A 17933-nucleotide genomic window follows, 5' to 3' on the forward strand; every position below is an offset into this window, starting at 1 on the left:
ATCACACACCAACAGGAAATGCTCCCAGCATGCAATGTTCTCTGTATAAAATGTGACAGCCAGCAGTCTGCCGGGATTGATGACAAGATTAATTGAGGGCAAACTTCTGTCTCAGCAGACTCTCTTCTTTTAGTACTTTTAGCTGGACTGAAGATGAGTTGTGATGAAGTACGCACACGACCATCAGGTACATATTTCGGATATTTGTTATTTTGTGCCGTGAAATAATTGTTACTATTAATATTAAGTCTATTTAATTAAAGACATTATTATTAGGAGAATGCTTTTTCTTTATCACCACTCTATCTATAAATCTATTATCAAGCTTTATCATTTTGTGTCCTTCGTGATCATCGCTGGGGAGCCATGTTAACGCATGCAGCTACGATAGATGGCTCTATGATTCACATTATATTTCAGACAGACACCTACGTGAGCCCCTTCTTGTAAGAGCCAACTTCACACAGCTCGCACTTAGCAGGAAAAGCCAGTTAACCCAAAACAGGTTGTGGGAATAACAGCCGATCTGGGGAGGTATTTGTATCTTGGGTCTTGTGTGTAAATGACGAGACACTATGACGTTTTGTTAATGACATGCTATTAATCTACCACACTCACACACACACACACACACAGACACACACCACATTCCTTCATTTGATAAGAGTGCAATCTGCTTATTCAGCGGTTTGTTGTCGCGCCATGTACCATCGGACATCGCTCTCCCTCTCTGAAAGGAGCCGATTGATGCGAATCATCCCGGCTTGTTATTGCATTGGAGCCCGCTGTCCCCTTCTCTGTGGCGAGGGGAAATATCAGAATGCAACCGGGGGTCCGCGCGGAGAAGTAAGCCCCCAGGAGGCGCGAGACCAGAGCCGCACCTCGGTGTTTGTTTGGCTTGTTTTCTCTCTGCCGTCCCTACTTGCCTCTGAGCACAGATGGAGATTCATCTGTTGCCTGTTCCCCCTTGACTCACTTTCCCTCCCTCTTCCCATCTTCTCCCCCCCTCCTCTTGAGAGAGAGAGAGAGAGAGAGAGAGCCTGTCTGCCAGCAGAAGCCCTGCACCTCGCCGTGCGCTTATCAGACACTTTGTCCTTTTCCTGTGGGCGCTGTCCTCCATCTGCGGCTGTGACGGCCAATCGGCACGCCGAGGGTCCACTCGGAGCCGTGATTTAGGCACCCGACCTTGCCAGCACTTCAACATCGACCCCCCCACCCCCCACCCCCGGCCCCCTCTCTCCGCTCCCCACTCCCGCGTGAGCTTGCTCGGGTCCATCATACGCGCACAGCTGAACAGACGCACAAAAGCACACATCGAGATTGTTCCTCCATGTTTGTTTTGAACACCTCGCCGCTGACACGCGAGTCGACAGATTGCGAATGTGGCTGCGTGCGATCCAAAGTGCTGGAATAACAGGACGGGACTAATGAGGAGGCCTCGCGTACACACTTCCCCCGTTGGCTGCGGTCGTATCTCCCAGCACTCGCAAACATCCTCAAGAGGTACCTTCGTTAATATTTTACTCGGTGTAGATAGTCGATAACAAGCGGGGCCTTTCCAGAGAACAAGTACAAACAGAACTGCGCGAGAGGGAGGGAGGGAGGGAGGAAGCGGCGCAGTGGACGGCTGTCTCCCGGGTGTCGGGCCACAATAGCGTTCTCATTTTTAACTTGTCAAGTCGGCTCTTGTTGTTTTATCACCATTGGAGCCGGGAACGCACCGAAGGCTAAGGCAGCTTGACAGAGCAAATATGGCTATTACAAATTCCGATAGGCCAGCAAAAGGAGATTTGAGAAAGCGGGCCTGCCGGGCGGCAGTTATTTTCCCTGCTCCTTGAAGGAAAAGATAGAAAACAGAAAAGGGACAAACGGAGAAGTTCCTATCCAAGCAACGGCGGGTTCTTTCAAAGGCCCACTAAAGCGCGTTTGCTCGGCGAGGTAGGGAGGGAATAAAAGGTCGTGAAAAGTGTCGGCCTCGCTGTGACAAAAACCCACCGGGAATGAATCGATAAATAAAGCAACAATGGCGCCGCTCCTCCCATCCCGGCACAGCGGGTGAGCGAGGGATAAACATTCGGGCAAAGTCGTCCGCGTCCAGCCAAGCGGCTGCTACTCCTGCTCCATTTGCGGTTGCCAGCGATGTGTTAAATGGCCATCTGTGATGGGGTGAGAGCCGATGTAATGACTTCCTGTCTGGGAAGGAAGGAGGGCTGCGACACACAATCCGTTTTGAAGACATAAAAGGTGCAGCCAGGAGCGAGAGAAACGCGGCGGATGGGGATCTTTTGTTTGGTGGTTTTCGGTGATGAATAGCTGGTTTGTGCTCCCGATTTGAAGGAGCGGTTGACATGAATTCTCCAGGTGAGGTTGTAAAAGAGGTGACGCTGAAAGATAACGTTTTTCTCCAAAAAGCAAACGGAAATATCTGTGATATGAAGACGGCTGTGTTTAATATTTTATTCCTAATGGATGAATACCATCCAGTTAATACTTTATAAGTGCTGGTGTCTTTGTTTGAAAATCAGGCTGTTTTCTAGGTGCTCTTTGATCAGAATATCACACACATGCCTCCCCAGCGAGTGAATGTGGCATACGATAGTGGCCACGAGCACAGCAAACCCAAACCTGCAGTATGTGTGTGGCCATTCCATTTCACCCCTGAAATGCGGAAGGTCTCCCCTTGGAGGGCATCCGCCGACCTGCATAATTGCCCGTAATCATCTTTTCACTCGGCTCGCTGTGTAATATTCAGAGCTTGACATCTCTCCACTTACGTGTGCTGCTGCTGCTGCTCTGTGTTCACTTTCTGATCCTTTAGCTCTGCTCCAGATCTTTTTGCGCCCGTCACCTCGCCTTTTGATCTAAAAACAGGGCCCGTCTCCGCCGCCGACCAAGAGTGACGGCGAGCGCTCCATCCCAATCCGTATCATTGGAGCAGTCTGTGATGTGCATGGCCTGAGTCAGCGTTTTTTCGAGAATCGATCCGAGAATCTTTCATTTTGATTCACTGTGCTAAAACCAGCTCAAATCACTCTAATCAGCACTGACATTTGACCTCGCCCGACACCTTGTCAACACAGGGCGGGCGTCTCCGCCGAAGGCATCTGGCCACGCGGGCGAGTTAGGAGGAGAATCTTCTGCCTGCCTGGACGCTGCCTGGACGCGGCCAGATGCCAGAAGAGAAGACAGGCGCCGCTTTCGGAGGCCCGCCACCGGATCAGATGCCGCTAAGGCCGCCCACTCGGGGTCCTGGTCAGCGGCTCGCCTGTCATTTTAAGGACCCCGCCGTCCGCCATTATGCTGTCACCTTTCACTCTCTCTCTCTCTCTCTTGCGTGCAGGAGCTCGCCTGTCGGCCTCCCGCAGTTAGAGCAATCTTCTGGGTAATCAGGTGCGTTTAAAGGGAGGCGGCAGCAAGTGCTTTTGATGTGTTCTTGAATATTGTTCCTCGTCCGGCGCTCACTGTTTGCCCTAAAAAGGAGCTTTGAGACCAAGCCTTTCTCATTTAAAAACACTATACTTGGCTTTAAAAAGAGGCAATTAGGGAGCAACCTCGGAGGCGGAATTTCAAATGTGACACGTGGTCATTTCCTGTCAACGGAGCGCCAGCGGACTTTCTCTCAAGTCAAGTGCTTTCTGACACCAAGACCCATTCGGAGCCGTACCAACGGGGGCCATGTCAACTAAATCAGTTCTAAAGCCACGCACAGACACCTAATTTGCTGAAATGTGGGTTTTCATTCTCCCCCTGGATGAGATTCAAATACAGCTGCATAATCTTCCAAGCAATAATCTTGAAACGTGGTCTGCGAACTCCGTTCTAATGAGACTGAGTGATGCGAGACGGTTACTTCTGCAATCTCTGTGGGCACCTCTGCCTCCCACATGTTATATATGAAAGGAAACTGTCTTCAGTGCATCAGTAAAAGAAAAGTCTGAATAACGTGCGCTGCAACGTCGCCCCACGGATATTACAGCCGCAGTTAAAGCGTGATTGATGTGAGCTTGAGACTAAAGCCACATGGTGAAGATGACCTCTGCACCCACCTGACTACTAAGTTCTATTTAAACACTTGTGGCCGGCGTTACAAAAGCAGCAAGATGCAGCATTTGAATGTAGATCGGTTGGCTTTACCAAATGTATTTGTGCCGGTGGTTGCAGATAAAAGCTCGACCGAAAACCAGCCCTTTGATTCATTTATGTTTTTACGTGCCACGGCGCATTTGCATTCTCAACTTTCATCATTTTGTCTCCCGGGCACAAAACAAACGCTCCTCGATGAGCGAGGCCGTGTAATACATAATCAAATCTGAATCGGAGCAATAATCGAGTGCCGAAGAAAACATCGGAGGGCTTGTCACTGTTTTGCATCAGAGACATTTGCCCTCGTGGGGGCTGTCAGCGGGGGGGGGGGGGGGGGGAGGCGGGAAGCGAGCGAGCGCAGACAAGCGAAAGAGAAGGAGAAAATTGTCGACAGACTTGCCCGACGAGCAAAAGCCAGAAAACGGCAGCACCTTGTAAACACACAGGGCTTGTAATTAATAACTTCACGCATATTTAACATCGTCTTTATTCATGAGCATCTGCTCCCGATGACCTGGGGGGGCGCCCCGATTCAACCCGCATTTCATCTGCAGGGGAGAGACTGGATGGAGCCAAGCAGTTCATCGGAAACAGCTCGGTGCGATTTGTTGGGACGGCGCCATCACGTGGTCATTTATCTCTTGCTCTTAAAAATAAAACTTTACGACGTCTCAGCTGAGAATTGGACTCAGCAATGGCTCCACGCGATCCATCCTTCCACGTATTAACTTGGTCAAATGAATACAGTAATAGGGCCAAATGATGAAAGAAACTTGTCTTGTTGCAGCTGTATTTCGACATAAATTGTACGTCCGTCCCTCAACTTGCCCTCAAACGTCAGCTATTTTAAAAGTTTTAACACGTGCCTGAAGGTTAAGTTTAGATATTGGACTAGATTTGAAACTGGGGTCTTGAACTGTTGGTGCAACATAATCAAACTAAATAAAAGCTGACATTTCAAGAGAGATTTTAGTTAAATATTTCTTTTCTTTGGGAAAACATGATAAAAATCAATGCTTGTTCCAGTGTAAGCGTCACGGAAATACCGGACTCATGGTCTCTACAAAACTAATATTCAGGAGAGATTGCTCTGTAGATAAAAGTGCAGACCCTGCCATCAAATATGACCTGTGACCTTTGTTATGTAATAATCTCCATCTCTCCCCACCGTGCGGTTAAATACGGACGGATCACTTCATCTAAACGAGCAAGTCCGCGTGCATTTCGATTTCCAACTGTACTACTTATCAGGATTTGATGGAGCTCTTTTATTTCTCTTGAACTTTTGCCACCAGAAAAAATTGCTTTGCTCTCGATGAAAGAAATCAACTGCTCTCGAACCGAAAATTACCGGGCCCGCTCGCCGGATGTATCCGCTGTTAAAGAGTACAAATGGAATGTTTTATCCACGCTGACACCAAAGACAAATCTCAAAGAGGAATTGACAAAATGGTTGAAGAAATGTAAAAAAAAAAAAAAAAAGAAGAAACGAATGGTTTAAAAACGGCCGTTTGAAGTGCAGCAGACGGGGAGGCCTCTGATTACATTCGTATGCACGCTCACTGCACACCTCAATCCCAGGAGGAGACATCTGAAAGTGACTATTTGAATGTGAAGTTGACAGTCAAGATATCGTCCATAATTCCGCTACGGATTTTACATTTTGGGGGGCGGCTATGGAATGCCGTTTTAGTCAAAATTAAATAAATGAACAAATACACGGTAATGCATAATGACACTGCATTTCATAATAAATAAATGAATAAAAACACGGTAATGCATAATGGCACGGTAATGCATAATGACACAGTATTTAATTTCACGTTCTTATATGCAAATCAGGGGGCGTGGCTATCTATCACATTCAGAACAGACGACAGAGCCGTGTGCCGTCGACACCGCTAGCGAACGCGGAAGCACCCCCCCCCCCCCCGATCGAATTGGGTCGCCTCTTGTCATTAAGGGGTAAAGGTGGGTCCCGGAGCCAGACAAGTTGAGAACCACTGGGCTAAGGGACGTGAGACTGTTGACATAATGGAAGACATCGGTGGGCTCCGAGATAGCATGCTAGCATTAGCGGATCAAATCGATCAACATGGGTTATCTGCAGATACTATTTTGACACATATTGAGGGTTTTCTGGAAGTACTAGGGCTTTCGGTTCCGACTTCGGCAGCTCTAGACAAACGGCCCACCAGTTGAGAAACACTGCCTTAGCCAGCCCTTTTTGCACACGTCTCCGTTGTCTGTTCTGAATGTGATAGATAGCCACGCCCCCTGATTTGCATATAAGAACGTGAAATGAAATACTGTGTCATTATGCATTACCGTGCCATTATGCATTACCGTGTTTTTATTCATTTATTTATTATGAAATGCAGTGTCATTATGCATTACCGTGTTTTTATTCATTTATTTATTATGAAATGCAGTGTCATTATGCATTACCGTGTATTTATTCATTTATTTATTATGAAATGCAGTGTCATTATGCATTACCGTGTATTTATTCATTTATTTATTATGAAATACAGTGTCATTATGCATTACCGTGTATTTGTTCATTTATTTAATTTTGACTAAAACGGCATTCCATAGGCGGCACCTATTTTTTTTCTCGTCATGAGCAGACTCAAAGACTGTCACCCCTCACGTCAGTGTGTGGACAGGAACTAGCGGCTGATTGGCTTAGCACAAACACTGGAAGCGGGAAGGAGCAGCGGGAAACCTTGCGGTTTATCTGCTATGACGTGGGGGGAAAAAAGGTATATCAACACGTTTAGACCCAGGAGACATAATAATAATAACAAACAAGCGCACGCACTGTTTTAATGAAGTTCTGAGCAACAAGCGTCCCCCGTGTAATCCACAGCCCTGCAGCTTTAAACAAGGCCCATGAATATTCACCCATCAAAGGGAGCGATCCTATTTCAATCTAATTACGACAATCAGTGTCATTTCCCTCCGAGGTGATAGCTGTATCTGGAGGGGAAAGGGGGGGGGTGGACGGGGGACAGATGTGAAAATGATGAACACTTCTTGTGTACGCAGAATATCCAAGTGAGCTCTGCCCATTTGAACCAAAGCCCCTGGCTGCTATGTGGAAGGAGTCCACTACTAGAAGACACAATGGCAACAACAAAAAAAGAAAAAGAAAAACCCTGCAAAGGTCATCTCCTGCAAGTTGTGTCCTGGCTGTTCTTATCAGTGTCCTCCACCCCCATCATTGTAATTCCACCCGCGCCGTATCGGAAGGCTCTCTCCGCCGCTCTCTTTCGGCTCGGGTTTTGCCGCGGCGAACAGATGTTCCCGAATGCCCGTGCAGATGTCTACAAGAGGAATTAAGCCATGCAAGACTATCCCGAGACATGTTCCAACACTCACGGACGCTTTTTTTTTAGAACCACGGTCCTCAGCAGCGCCGGGTTGTCTCTCCTCAAGCTAGCTAATTAGCTTCAATTACACTCACCTGGCAACCGAGGTGTGTAAATCTGCCACTTATCAGATGGCTGGAGATGAATTCAAAAGCACCAAATGTGAGGCTCGCATTCTGCCCTAAGAAGGTACACACACACACACACACACAAGTGCTGCCCCTGTAAACACAATGGGGCAACAAAGGCTTCTCTGAATCTAAGTCAGTCACCTCGTATGGTGTCTGTCAACCTGTGAAGTCATCCCATGTTATGCCATGAAATGAAACACACACGTTGCAATGGTCCTCCACGACACACCGAGAGGGAAGGACGACATCATTGGCCGGTGCCCTCCAAAATCTTTACCTGCCATCATTTTGATCCGTTCCCTCGTCTGACACATCCAGAGTGAAAGGTTGGTTGAGTTAGAGCACACAAACAACATGGTTAACAAGGCTTTGAGGCTTTTTTGGCCTGTAAAATACGATAAGAATAACATGAATATATGAGTGCATCGTGACAAGATAAAATGTGTTTGTTCTTCCCTGGGCTAACCTCCAGTGAGCCCACACGTCGGGAGCATCAGATCATGAATCAGGAGCTATTGCTGCTGGCTCGTGGGAGCAGTAACGCATTGATTGTTCTCATCATGTTTTTGCTTTTTGTTATGTCGCTGTCAGCGGGGCCCCTGAAGGGCGGCGCCGTACACTGGAACGGGAAGCTCGAGGTAGGAAGGGACTAAACCCAGGTGAGACCCCGGCGGGCCTTTGCGCCACGTGTGGAAGACTTGGTTCTCTGGTTCTGCTACATGACTCAAGGATTAAGAGAGAACGGCTCAAGATGCGGACGTAATTCTGATGTGATCAGCGAAATCATTTCTTTGATGTTGCTATAATGGGTTTCCCTCTAGAAGCAGGTGATGAGAGACAACTTTCAGTGATTGCTTTGACAAACACAATGGATTTATTTACCTTTACATTATTTACTCTAATTAGAGGCAACTAAACAGAGAGATTTATTCTAGGGAGCAGCTCACTGATGGAGGCTGATATGTGTGGGCTAAGCAAAGGCAAAATACAGATTATAAATTTACACTATATCTGAGTGGGTGGGCCTCATTAACATAATTGCCATAGATGTATTAATAACGTACCGCTGTAATACCCTTGAGACAAGACATGAACTTACAGCTTATACAACCTCTTCAAAGTTTAGAAAGTGCCCTGACAGCTAAAGACCTTAAAATAAAAAGTGTGCAGCATAGATGGGACCATAATGTCACTGTAGAAAATATTCCTGCTAATTATTTTCAACAGCATGTCATCCAAAAGAGTCATTCTATTACCCTTCCATTTTTAACTCCAATCATATATAGCATTAAAAAATGATTTAATATTTGCTCTACACATTGCCATGGCAACAGCTGTTTCTACACTGGCATATACATTCCTCCCCCAATAAGCCACAAGTGGGAAATGGTGCAATGTGGGCTCCACCTAGCGGTGTAGATTGGTAACTCCGCAGAACAACATTCCCAGAAGGGACAAATGATCAATGAGCAATAAATCACATTATCTACAACAAGTGCACATCGGAGGAGTGCAGAATCCAGTGAAGCTCGCTCACTCACGTCAGACAAAACCACAGCACACATGTTAAAGGGACAAAGCTACTAGTGGTGCTTTAAATCCCATAAAATAAATACACACTTCTGTTCTTCTAAATATTGTGCTTTCTTCCAGTACAGTAGTTCTGGATCAGCTCAAGAGACCATAGTTTACATTGATTTAATAAAACATCAAAAGGAAGCCTTGAAATATTAAAGTAATCACTTTATTGGAATTAAGATCTTTTATCAAAAATGTTCAAGTTTTCAGGACAAATGGCAAGAGTGCAATCAGATGCAGACTGTTTTCTAGAAAGAAACATAAAATCACTGTAGTTGCAGAAGCCAGTTTCAAGTATTGTCTCCACGGTAATATACACACACACACACACACACACACACACAAACCACAAGGCCATTTCTTACTTTCAACATTTTGTTTGTCAATGCAAAAGTTATTTTTTACAAAAGGTTTTAAAAATATACAAACATTTTAAATACATTGTTGGCAGCACCAACTGATTCCTTTTGCGAGGCAACAACACAACATTAACCAACAATAAATACATTTTGCGGTGTGCCATGTCACAAATAGTTTCTAGATGACAGAAAAAGCATTAAGTTATGGGGTTGCATTGTCCACCATTTAAAAACCTTCACATTGTCAGCTTCTGCCCTTTTGACAAATATTGTAGTGGTTCTCCCCCAAACAAACACTACAAATACTGCAGGAATGATTTTGAGCCCTGTACCACATAGAAAAATAATTTAGGGCAGCTACAAAGCACTTTTCACTGGGGTGTAGCCAGTGGGTTGGACAGTGTCTCGTCTTATTTGGTGTCCATAGAGAAGAGGGCGTCACATCCCATAATCCTCTGCAGCGCCTCAATACAGGGCACGATTGACTGGCTGTGCGACTGAGCCATCTTCAACCTAGAGACAGAAAAAACAAGCCAATCGTCAGACATGTTGGACCTGGATACCTTCTCAATCCAATGCACAAGCTCACCAAAACCTGAAGATAACAACACTGAGCAGTTAGTTAGGTCAACTATGTGTATGACAACATCTTTGCTTAATAGGTCATCTAAAGTCTAGGTAATAGACAAGAAAGCAAATGATTAGCTGGAAACTTTACTTCATCTTCACCTCAGAATGAAAGAAAGATGTTTTCTGAATCTCACTTTAGCTGCTGCAGTAGTTAAATGGCTGATGAGCAAAATAATCAAACATGTTATGAACCACAGTGAGAGCTCAGGTAAAAAAAGTGAGCACTTACATTCAAAAAACGGTCATACTGGTCACCAGTAGGACGCCTTCGTGGCATGTCAGCTGGACATTTAAGTCGTAAATCGGCTGCCATCATGCCAGCAAACTGAGCGGGATTTTTTTTTTTTTAAAAGCCAGCAAAATGGGCTGTAGGGAGATCTGGGGAAGCTCAGATTCCCCAGTGAGCTGACCTTGTTGGAGGATCATTCCTCAAAATAAATTAAAAAGTGTGACCTTATGGGTGAACAGGCACTCTAAGAATCTGGTTCACCCTAAAAATGTTTACAGTGTTTCCACCACGTGCCCCTATCCATCACGTTCATACATGTACCGCTTGTTCACGTACCTTCTGAGCAGCTCGCGTCCTCTGTCGGGTCCCGGCTGGTGGTGCTGGAGAGCAGCGAGGCCGTTGGCTGCCAAAATGTCGTAACACTGTTGTCGGAGAGCGTTGTGGTTCGCCGTATCCCACTGCGGCAGCTCGCTGGTGTAGCGCCACGCCATCAACGTGTGCTCCAACACTGATTCCCACTCTTTGTTCCTCAGGAGAACCTGTCCCCACTCCTGACAGGAAACCTAAAGGGGAGAGTGGAGGATGAGGCAATAGTTGAGGATTACACAATGACACCAAACCCCACAGTATGGAAGCCCATTTCCGCCACAAACAAAACAACAAGGACAGAAAGTCAAAATTATGACTTAAGATCCTTGCAGCTGGTTGTTAACATCACTTCGGTCACAGAGGTGTCGTTCGTGTTTAATCAACTTGCTGAGTAAAAAGTCTGAGTATGTGAATATCTTGCCAACTTTACCGAACTATTCTACGGACACTTGCACCCACTCAGTCCACACCTCATAGCCAACAGGGACATATGACTAACAGTGGTCCGCTTTTAGAGGAGTCTAAATTATCTTTGGTATTTCCGGGTCTGAGATAAATCAAACTTTTACTGAGAAAAAAAATACAGTCCGGGTGTTAATTCAGTAATTCTCATGCTTAGTAACGATTGAAAAGTTCTCTCTTCATGGAACCAGTGCAGCCAATTCCTCAACAAGGAAAGGGTGGCTTTGCCTTTTTTGTATAAATAAATAAATAAAGCACAATAATGTATATCCACTGATACTCACTTTGAACGCCACCAGGTGAGGATATGCTTTTCTGTAGCAGTGAGCGTCTCTGTTGGAGCCGAGGCGCGAGTACGGTATGGACCGGAAAACGTTGGCTTTCTTTAGTTGCAGATCTTCCTGGAGATACTTCAGGTCCGACGTCGGGATCCTGGGCTCCTGGCTCTAGCACGCAGAGCAACAAATCCATATTTAGGATTACATTGCATGTAGTGAAGGCTCAGATTTGGGTAAAAACACAGCCCAAATCTCTGCTAAAATTCAGCTTGCAATGAAAAAACAAACATCTCATCACTGTGCTCATGTGAATCGGCCATCGGGATGAATACCTGCTCAACTAAGATGAGGGATCTGATGAGCTGCACGAGCTGCTGTTTGTAGAGAGGAGCCTGGTGCTCGTCCATCTTCTCGCATTGCTGCTCCATCCTCCCACTCCACACCCCACCAATAGACAAGTCCACTGCAGAAGAAAGGGTTTAGGATTACAACACGGACAAAAAAAAAAAGAGGCAGGAATTCAAATTAATCAGCAACTAACATTAAGAAGGACCGTTCATCAGGCGCGTTTTTTTTTTCCAGGGAGGAAGCAGATTACTTTTTAATGTCATTGACCGCTTAGCTTTCACTTGTTAGTCTGGTGGGGGCTCGGCTCGTACTTACGTGAGGGCCCACGCTTTGTGTTGGTAACCGCGTTTCTCCCGCTTGGAAGCGGCGATGGAGCCAAACGAGCACTCAGGATTTCTAGATAGGACCTCCTCATTCGAGCTGTGAAACAAAGTCATCAAACAAACGGGTTGCTGTTAATATTCCCATCGATAGTTTTTCCAACAACAAAAAAACTGCCTGAAGCGCAACTTTCGGACTCACTGGAGACATATTTACGAAGTATACTGTCATACAAAGTTTAAGTAGTTAAATGTTGTTTGCACACATCGGCTGAGGGAGTGTTTATCCCGTGGGCGCGAGCCGGTGATGAGATTAGCAGCACGATGGGGGCAAAGTGGCGCGTCCCGCTCAGGGGAATAAAAGTTTACAGCGGTTTTCGCAGCGTCACACTTGAAAAGACGTCGGGACTCTCGGTCTTACCTGCAATCTTGGGCTGAGGAGCAGGTATCTCCATCAAGGCACGTCGTGGCGGACACACAGCTGCCATTGTGAGCGAATGTCTCGAGACGCGGTGCTAACTGCCCGCTAGTAGCCACAGACGCTACTGTTAGCTGAACTTTAAACCCCACGGGGTGCCCCGAGAGTAACGTCGACTAACGAAACCTGGCTTCCGCTGGCGGACTCCTGCAGCTCCAGTGCCTCCTTTGACCTCACTTAGACGCCACACTAAAAAAGACCAAATTGCTAACTTAATTAAATAACCACAGCAACAACAAAAAAGGTAGCAGAGGCGAAATGATACTGAAACTTTTGTCTGGTCCACCGCCAATATAATGCTGATGAGGCGCGCGACACTAGTTGCCGCGCAGGCGTGGTTTTGGCTGCTCGAGGGGACCTGATTGGTTAACGTCACTGCGGGTGTCGAACAGGCATCCAATGGCAACGGAGGGGGAGGAGTGGTGACGTGACGACGCAAGCGCGTGCACGCGTGGGCAACACACTTTATAAAGTAAAAACGTGTTTAATCAAAGCTTTCGCCTGACGTGGATGGACGTGGATGGAGGATTTGTCATACAGATCAAGCGTGTACATGATCAGAAACTATTAGTAACTAATGTACTATGCACTTTTCTTTCTTTGTTTACCAAGACAAGGTCAAGTCGTGTGAGGTTGATTTTCCTGCTGCCATATAGTCTATGGGTTGTGAATTTATCAAGCCCTAAGCAGCTTTTTTAATAAAAAAAAACATTCAGTTTGGCACAACATAATGCATATGAGATTGAATAACACTAGCTTGTTGTTTAGTCAATCATTCAAACCAAGAGGCACAAATATATCTGTAAAATGTGTTTAATACGTTGGTGGATTATTGAAAAACAAAAAAAGAACCGGAATTAAATTTCTTGACTGTATCTTGTTCCACGGTGTGGAATGACGAGTCCTTCAAGCACAAAATTAGTCCAAAAAAAGATAAAACACAAGTTTAAAACGATTAGACAAAATGAACACAGTGGTCAATTTGAAATATTTTATGACAAAATGTTTTTCTCTAAATGATGAATGATTATGTGTTATAGCTTTAATATATTCCTTTTTGTGAGGATAGTTTATTATTTACTGTTTATTAGTTGAATATATATCCAAATGGTAAATTGTGAAGCTGTGGTAAATGCAGTGCAATGTCAACAAATCCAACAAATATTGGTCTCTTCTTACAAATAATACAACTCTATTGTAAAACACCAGTGTTGAAATATCCTCACCTTTACACAGTTATATTTAACAGGTTAAATCAAGTGGTTGAAGTATACCAACCACGTCCTCACTGGACTGACAGTGATACATTTTTACCTACATTTCTACAGGTACATTCTAAATATCTGTAGTAAAACTGCACTTCATGAACTGATTGAACGGAATGTGAATTCACTCCAGCCGTGTACAATATGGGCGCAAATTATGCTGAACACTCATTGGCTTCTTGGAACTGCTACGGCGAATAATATATTTATATTGATTGTATGTACATTATATACATTTTCTTTTAAATAAGTTACATAATGCACAGGTAAAATGATATCTATTAGGTACATACCATATTCCAAAGATCTGTGACAGCATGGCTTTGTGTGAATACATTACAATATTGTCATCAGAAAAAAGCAAGTGCAGTCAGATAGCACCACCTTTCAGCATCGTTTTTCCCCGTTTGAGCTATGTTAAACTGCCATGTTAAGTTAAACCGCAGCTATTCTTACACTATATATATATATTTTTATATGAAGACCGTCCTCCTTCAGCAGAACCACAAATAAAAAGATGCTTAAAGACAGACTAATACTGACTGCGTAGGCCACACTTAAAGCATAAAGAGTAGCCTCTACTTGCTAAGCAGCGTTTTAAGGGAGCGGGTAAGTGCGTTAGCAATGGCCGACATGGTACTGGAGTGGCGGACCAGGGCTTTCACGCTGTGCTCCCCCGGTGTCCCCACGGTGGCCGCCTCGGCCGCTTTGAGCAGACAGATGTAGTTCATAACGACCTCGTCGACCTTCGCCACAACCTCTCTCTGTTGGTGCGAGGCTGAGACTCCGAGCCCCCTCACCAGACACATGCACGCTTCGCAGAGACAGCATAGCACCTGGAAGCTACAGGTCACGGCTAGCAGCATCTCCTCGGGACTGCTGTGGGCCTGCGCCATCCTCCGGCACGCCCGGCCCAACTCCTTGGACTCGACCGAGAGGAGCTGCTTGAACTGGGACACATCCTGCAGAGGCATCTGGGCCCCGCGATCGCAGCGGCCAACGCTGGACCTCACCAGGGCGATGAGCTCGCTGGCGTCGCGGCGTACGTCGACGAAGCCCGACGGGAAGCAGTACATGCGGTCCTTCAGTGCGTTGATTCGCGCCAGGCGGTCGCTGAAGCTCATGTTGTTGAGGACCTCGCCGTACAGCTGCTCGCCAGCTACATCCAGGGCCGAGCCACAGGGCATGATGCCCGATGCCGCCGCGCAGCCGTTCCCCATGTCGTCCCCGCCGCGGCCTCGCCGCGGCCTCTCCCACTCAATGTCATCCTCCTCTCCCTCACTCTTACGTTTGAAGAAGCAGTAGCTAAAAGGCCCGTTGCACCTCCAGGGGCTGGTTTCCAATTTCTGAGAGCCCTTCGCGTGTTTAGCGTCTTTCTGCAGCGGGAGTGCCACGGACGCCCTTCGGCTGTCCGCCGCGCCGCCTGTGGACCAGCATGACTGGCAGGACACAGAGCCTTGGGAGTAGCTCTTGGAGAGGCGCTTCCTCGTCGGCCTTCGTTGGACTTTGCTCTCACCCTGCAGGGGCACAGATGGCGACAAGGGCTGCTGGCTGCGGCACCGGGTGGGCTTATCGAACAGAAGCTCCACGCTCCCGGAAGCGGCGGTCACGTTGCTGGAGCTGCGTGTGAGCTCCCTGCCCCGTTGCAGGCTATTGCAGCAGGGATCCGTCTGGGCTGGGGTCGGGGCCTGAATGTGGTTCTGACTCGGCCGGGACAGGGTGGAATGGAAGGCATCCTGCGCGCGTACCGAGTTGCCGGCGCTAGCGTTGGCTTGCGAGGAAAGAGACAACGGTGGAGGCGGGGGAGGGGGAGGAGGAGGAGGTGGAGGAGGGGGAGGTTTCAGGTTGGGAGTCGGAGATGTAACGCAAGCCCTATTGCCGGCACATGTCTGCCTGACAAAAGCAGAAGGGTGGTCTCCCCTCCCTAGTGAGACGCTGTTGAGGTCAGCCCGTTGACCACTTACACTGGGGGCAGCAGAGAAACAAAGAGAATCGTTAGGACGAGAATGTGGCGACGGACGAACTGCATGCTTTCCCCGCGGCTCTGACCTGCACCATTCCTCAGCGCTGCTACTAGGCTGGCTTCTCGACCGAGGCGGGGGGCGGTTAGCGGTTCCCCCGCCCTCGCAGTTTCCACCTGCAACGAATCCCCCGTCACGACTCACACAGCCCTCTCTCTTATACAGCGACAGGAAGTGCTCTGGGTCCGTGCCGCTCCTCTCTAGTTCGCTTTCCAGGCCAGAAAAGGAGCTTCTCCTCTCGGCAGTGGCCGGCGGGAAATCTAGACTGTCGTTGAGTTTCTGAGCATGCATGTCAGAACTTCTCTTGAGGTTGGCGGGAAGTGTGGCAGAATGGTACGACTGAGGGTTTCTATTGGCCAGCTGCGAGGTGTTGGGGCCGACTAAATTTGGGCTGAGGAATGGGGATGATATGGAGGAAGGCATACACGCGCAGCGGGGAATGGTGTTGCCCCTATTCTTTACCATCTCGACGAGCTGAGGGTTGCTCGTGATAAAGCGCCGGGTGTCCTTTTTTACTGCCCCTCCCAAGCCTGCACTGTGCAGCTTCCCTCCCTGGTGCATCTGGCTGACTGTTAGATAGTTAATCAGTTGCCTGTAGGCCTCGCTGCCTTCCTTCTGGTTCAGCCCCTTTAAAGAGGCCTGTTGCTTAGCATGCAGATCATTCAGAGGCCTCTTGCCCACAGTACCTGTCGTCTCTTTATGCTTAGATGGCGTGGCCGAGGAGGGGCGGCCCGGTTCGGCCCCGGCAGCGGGCGGGTGAATGTTGGGCAGCATTTTCCGAAGCAGGGCGGGGTCTGCATGAGGGTGGAGGTCCCTTCCCTGACCGCCCTGGCTCGGGGCGCCTCGAGGGATTCCGGGTTTGCTGTCCTCATAGTTTAGCACCCTGATTAATGAGGAGGAGGAGCTCGAGAGCGGGTGCCTTTGCAAATGGTGGCGTTTGGATTCAACCGCGCCCGGGCCGAGGGGCGAGTCGTTCGGGGTGCCGCAGGCACTGCTGTTGGTGCTGCCGCCGCCGGCGTCCAGCGACGAGCACAGAGAGCCCTGTAGCGAACTGTGGGCTTCCCCTTGCAAATTGGAAATCCTTTTGGCCAGGTGGTACTCGCACAACCGCGCAACACTCTGCTGTCTAGAGATTGGCTGGTGGTCATTTTGCACGTCCGACGCCTGGTCCGACCCCACGGATCTGGATTTTGTGGTCTGAGACAGCAGCGAGGCCACAACCAGATGCTCATCCTGCTCAACCGCCGCGGCTCCGTTCTCTGCACCGCAGTGCCCCACATCGGACAGGCGGTCGCAGCTGGCGGAGGGAGGGCAGGGAACCCTGGCGTGGTCGCGGGGCAGGCTGTTCATTGCCACGTCCTCGGACGCGGCAGTCTCCTCCAAAAAAGAGCTCTGTCTCCTTTGACCTTCCTCCCGCTCGCTGAATGAAGTGCGCTGGTCCATTTCGGGACGGACGCGGCTCCCACCGCTCTCCCCCCGGTGCCCGTCCCTTGTGCTGAACGTGTTGTACTTGCCGCTCGAGTCCGCCGACTTTTTGTGATGCTTGCCCCCCGGCGTGGTGGAACTCGGCCGCTGGAGAGTGGCTGAGAGTTTCGTCTGGGATCTCACCGCCAGGCTGTCGGGCCCCGATGAAGCCGTGTCCAAAAGGGGGCTCCGTCTCGGGGGGACGGCCGGAGGCTGTAGGTGGCGGTTCGGACTACGGGGTTTCTTCTGTATCGTCCCCGCTGTGTTTGGCGAGGCGGGGAAATCCGTTTTCTCCTCGAGTAAAGGTTGGTACCCTTCCCTCGTGGCCAACAGGAGACGCATGTGGCTCTCGTTGAGCCTGTGGGAAGCCGCCAGTTCGGAGATTTCTGTCATCTCCGAGGAGTTGGTCTCATTGCCGGAATCTGAGGACGACTCCGGGCTGAACCCTCGAGACGAGTATACACCTATAAGATAAGAGATGATAGGTTAAATATGGCTCATTAAGTCAACCAAGCTAGCTGCTGGTGCTGTTCCATGGTACAAA

The 17933-nt window shown here is 48.2% G+C and overlaps 2 protein-coding genes across 6 annotated transcripts in view; both read right to left on the minus strand.

Annotated features, from left to right (window-relative positions):
• Positions 1-9316: 9316 nt before the first annotated feature.
• On the minus strand, positions 9317-13361 carry LOC119213003 (uncharacterized). The gene is made up of 6 exons (XM_037463976.2): positions 12583-13361; positions 12157-12261; positions 11826-11956; positions 11500-11661; positions 10721-10947; positions 9317-10038 (listed from the first exon to the last, which is right to left on the minus strand). Exons 1-6 carry the CDS (start codon positions 12647-12649, stop codon positions 9936-9938), a joined length of 795 nt encoding a protein of 264 aa, XP_037319873.2. The 5' UTR covers positions 12650-13361; the 3' UTR covers positions 9317-9935.
• A 118-nt stretch (positions 13362-13479) lies between these two features.
• Positions 13480-17933, minus strand: part of LOC119212993 (FERM and PDZ domain-containing protein 4-like) — a 45739-nt gene continuing 41285 nt past the window's right edge. For 3 of the 5 annotated variants that reach the window (XM_037463936.2, XM_037463952.2, XM_037463962.2), the window contains exon 16: positions 13480-17853. In XM_037463936.2, the coding sequence (XP_037319833.2) occupies positions 14483-17853 (3371 nt within the window). In that variant the 3' untranslated portion in view covers positions 13480-14482. The remainder of the gene's footprint in view (positions 17854-17933) is intronic. The other 2 variants (XM_037463946.2, XM_062561402.1) reach the window with 2 other exon arrangements.

Source organism: Pungitius pungitius, chromosome 3, assembly GCF_949316345.1.
Source record: "Pungitius pungitius chromosome 3, fPunPun2.1, whole genome shotgun sequence".
NCBI classification, from domain to species: Eukaryota; Metazoa; Chordata; class Actinopteri; order Perciformes; family Gasterosteidae; genus Pungitius; species Pungitius pungitius.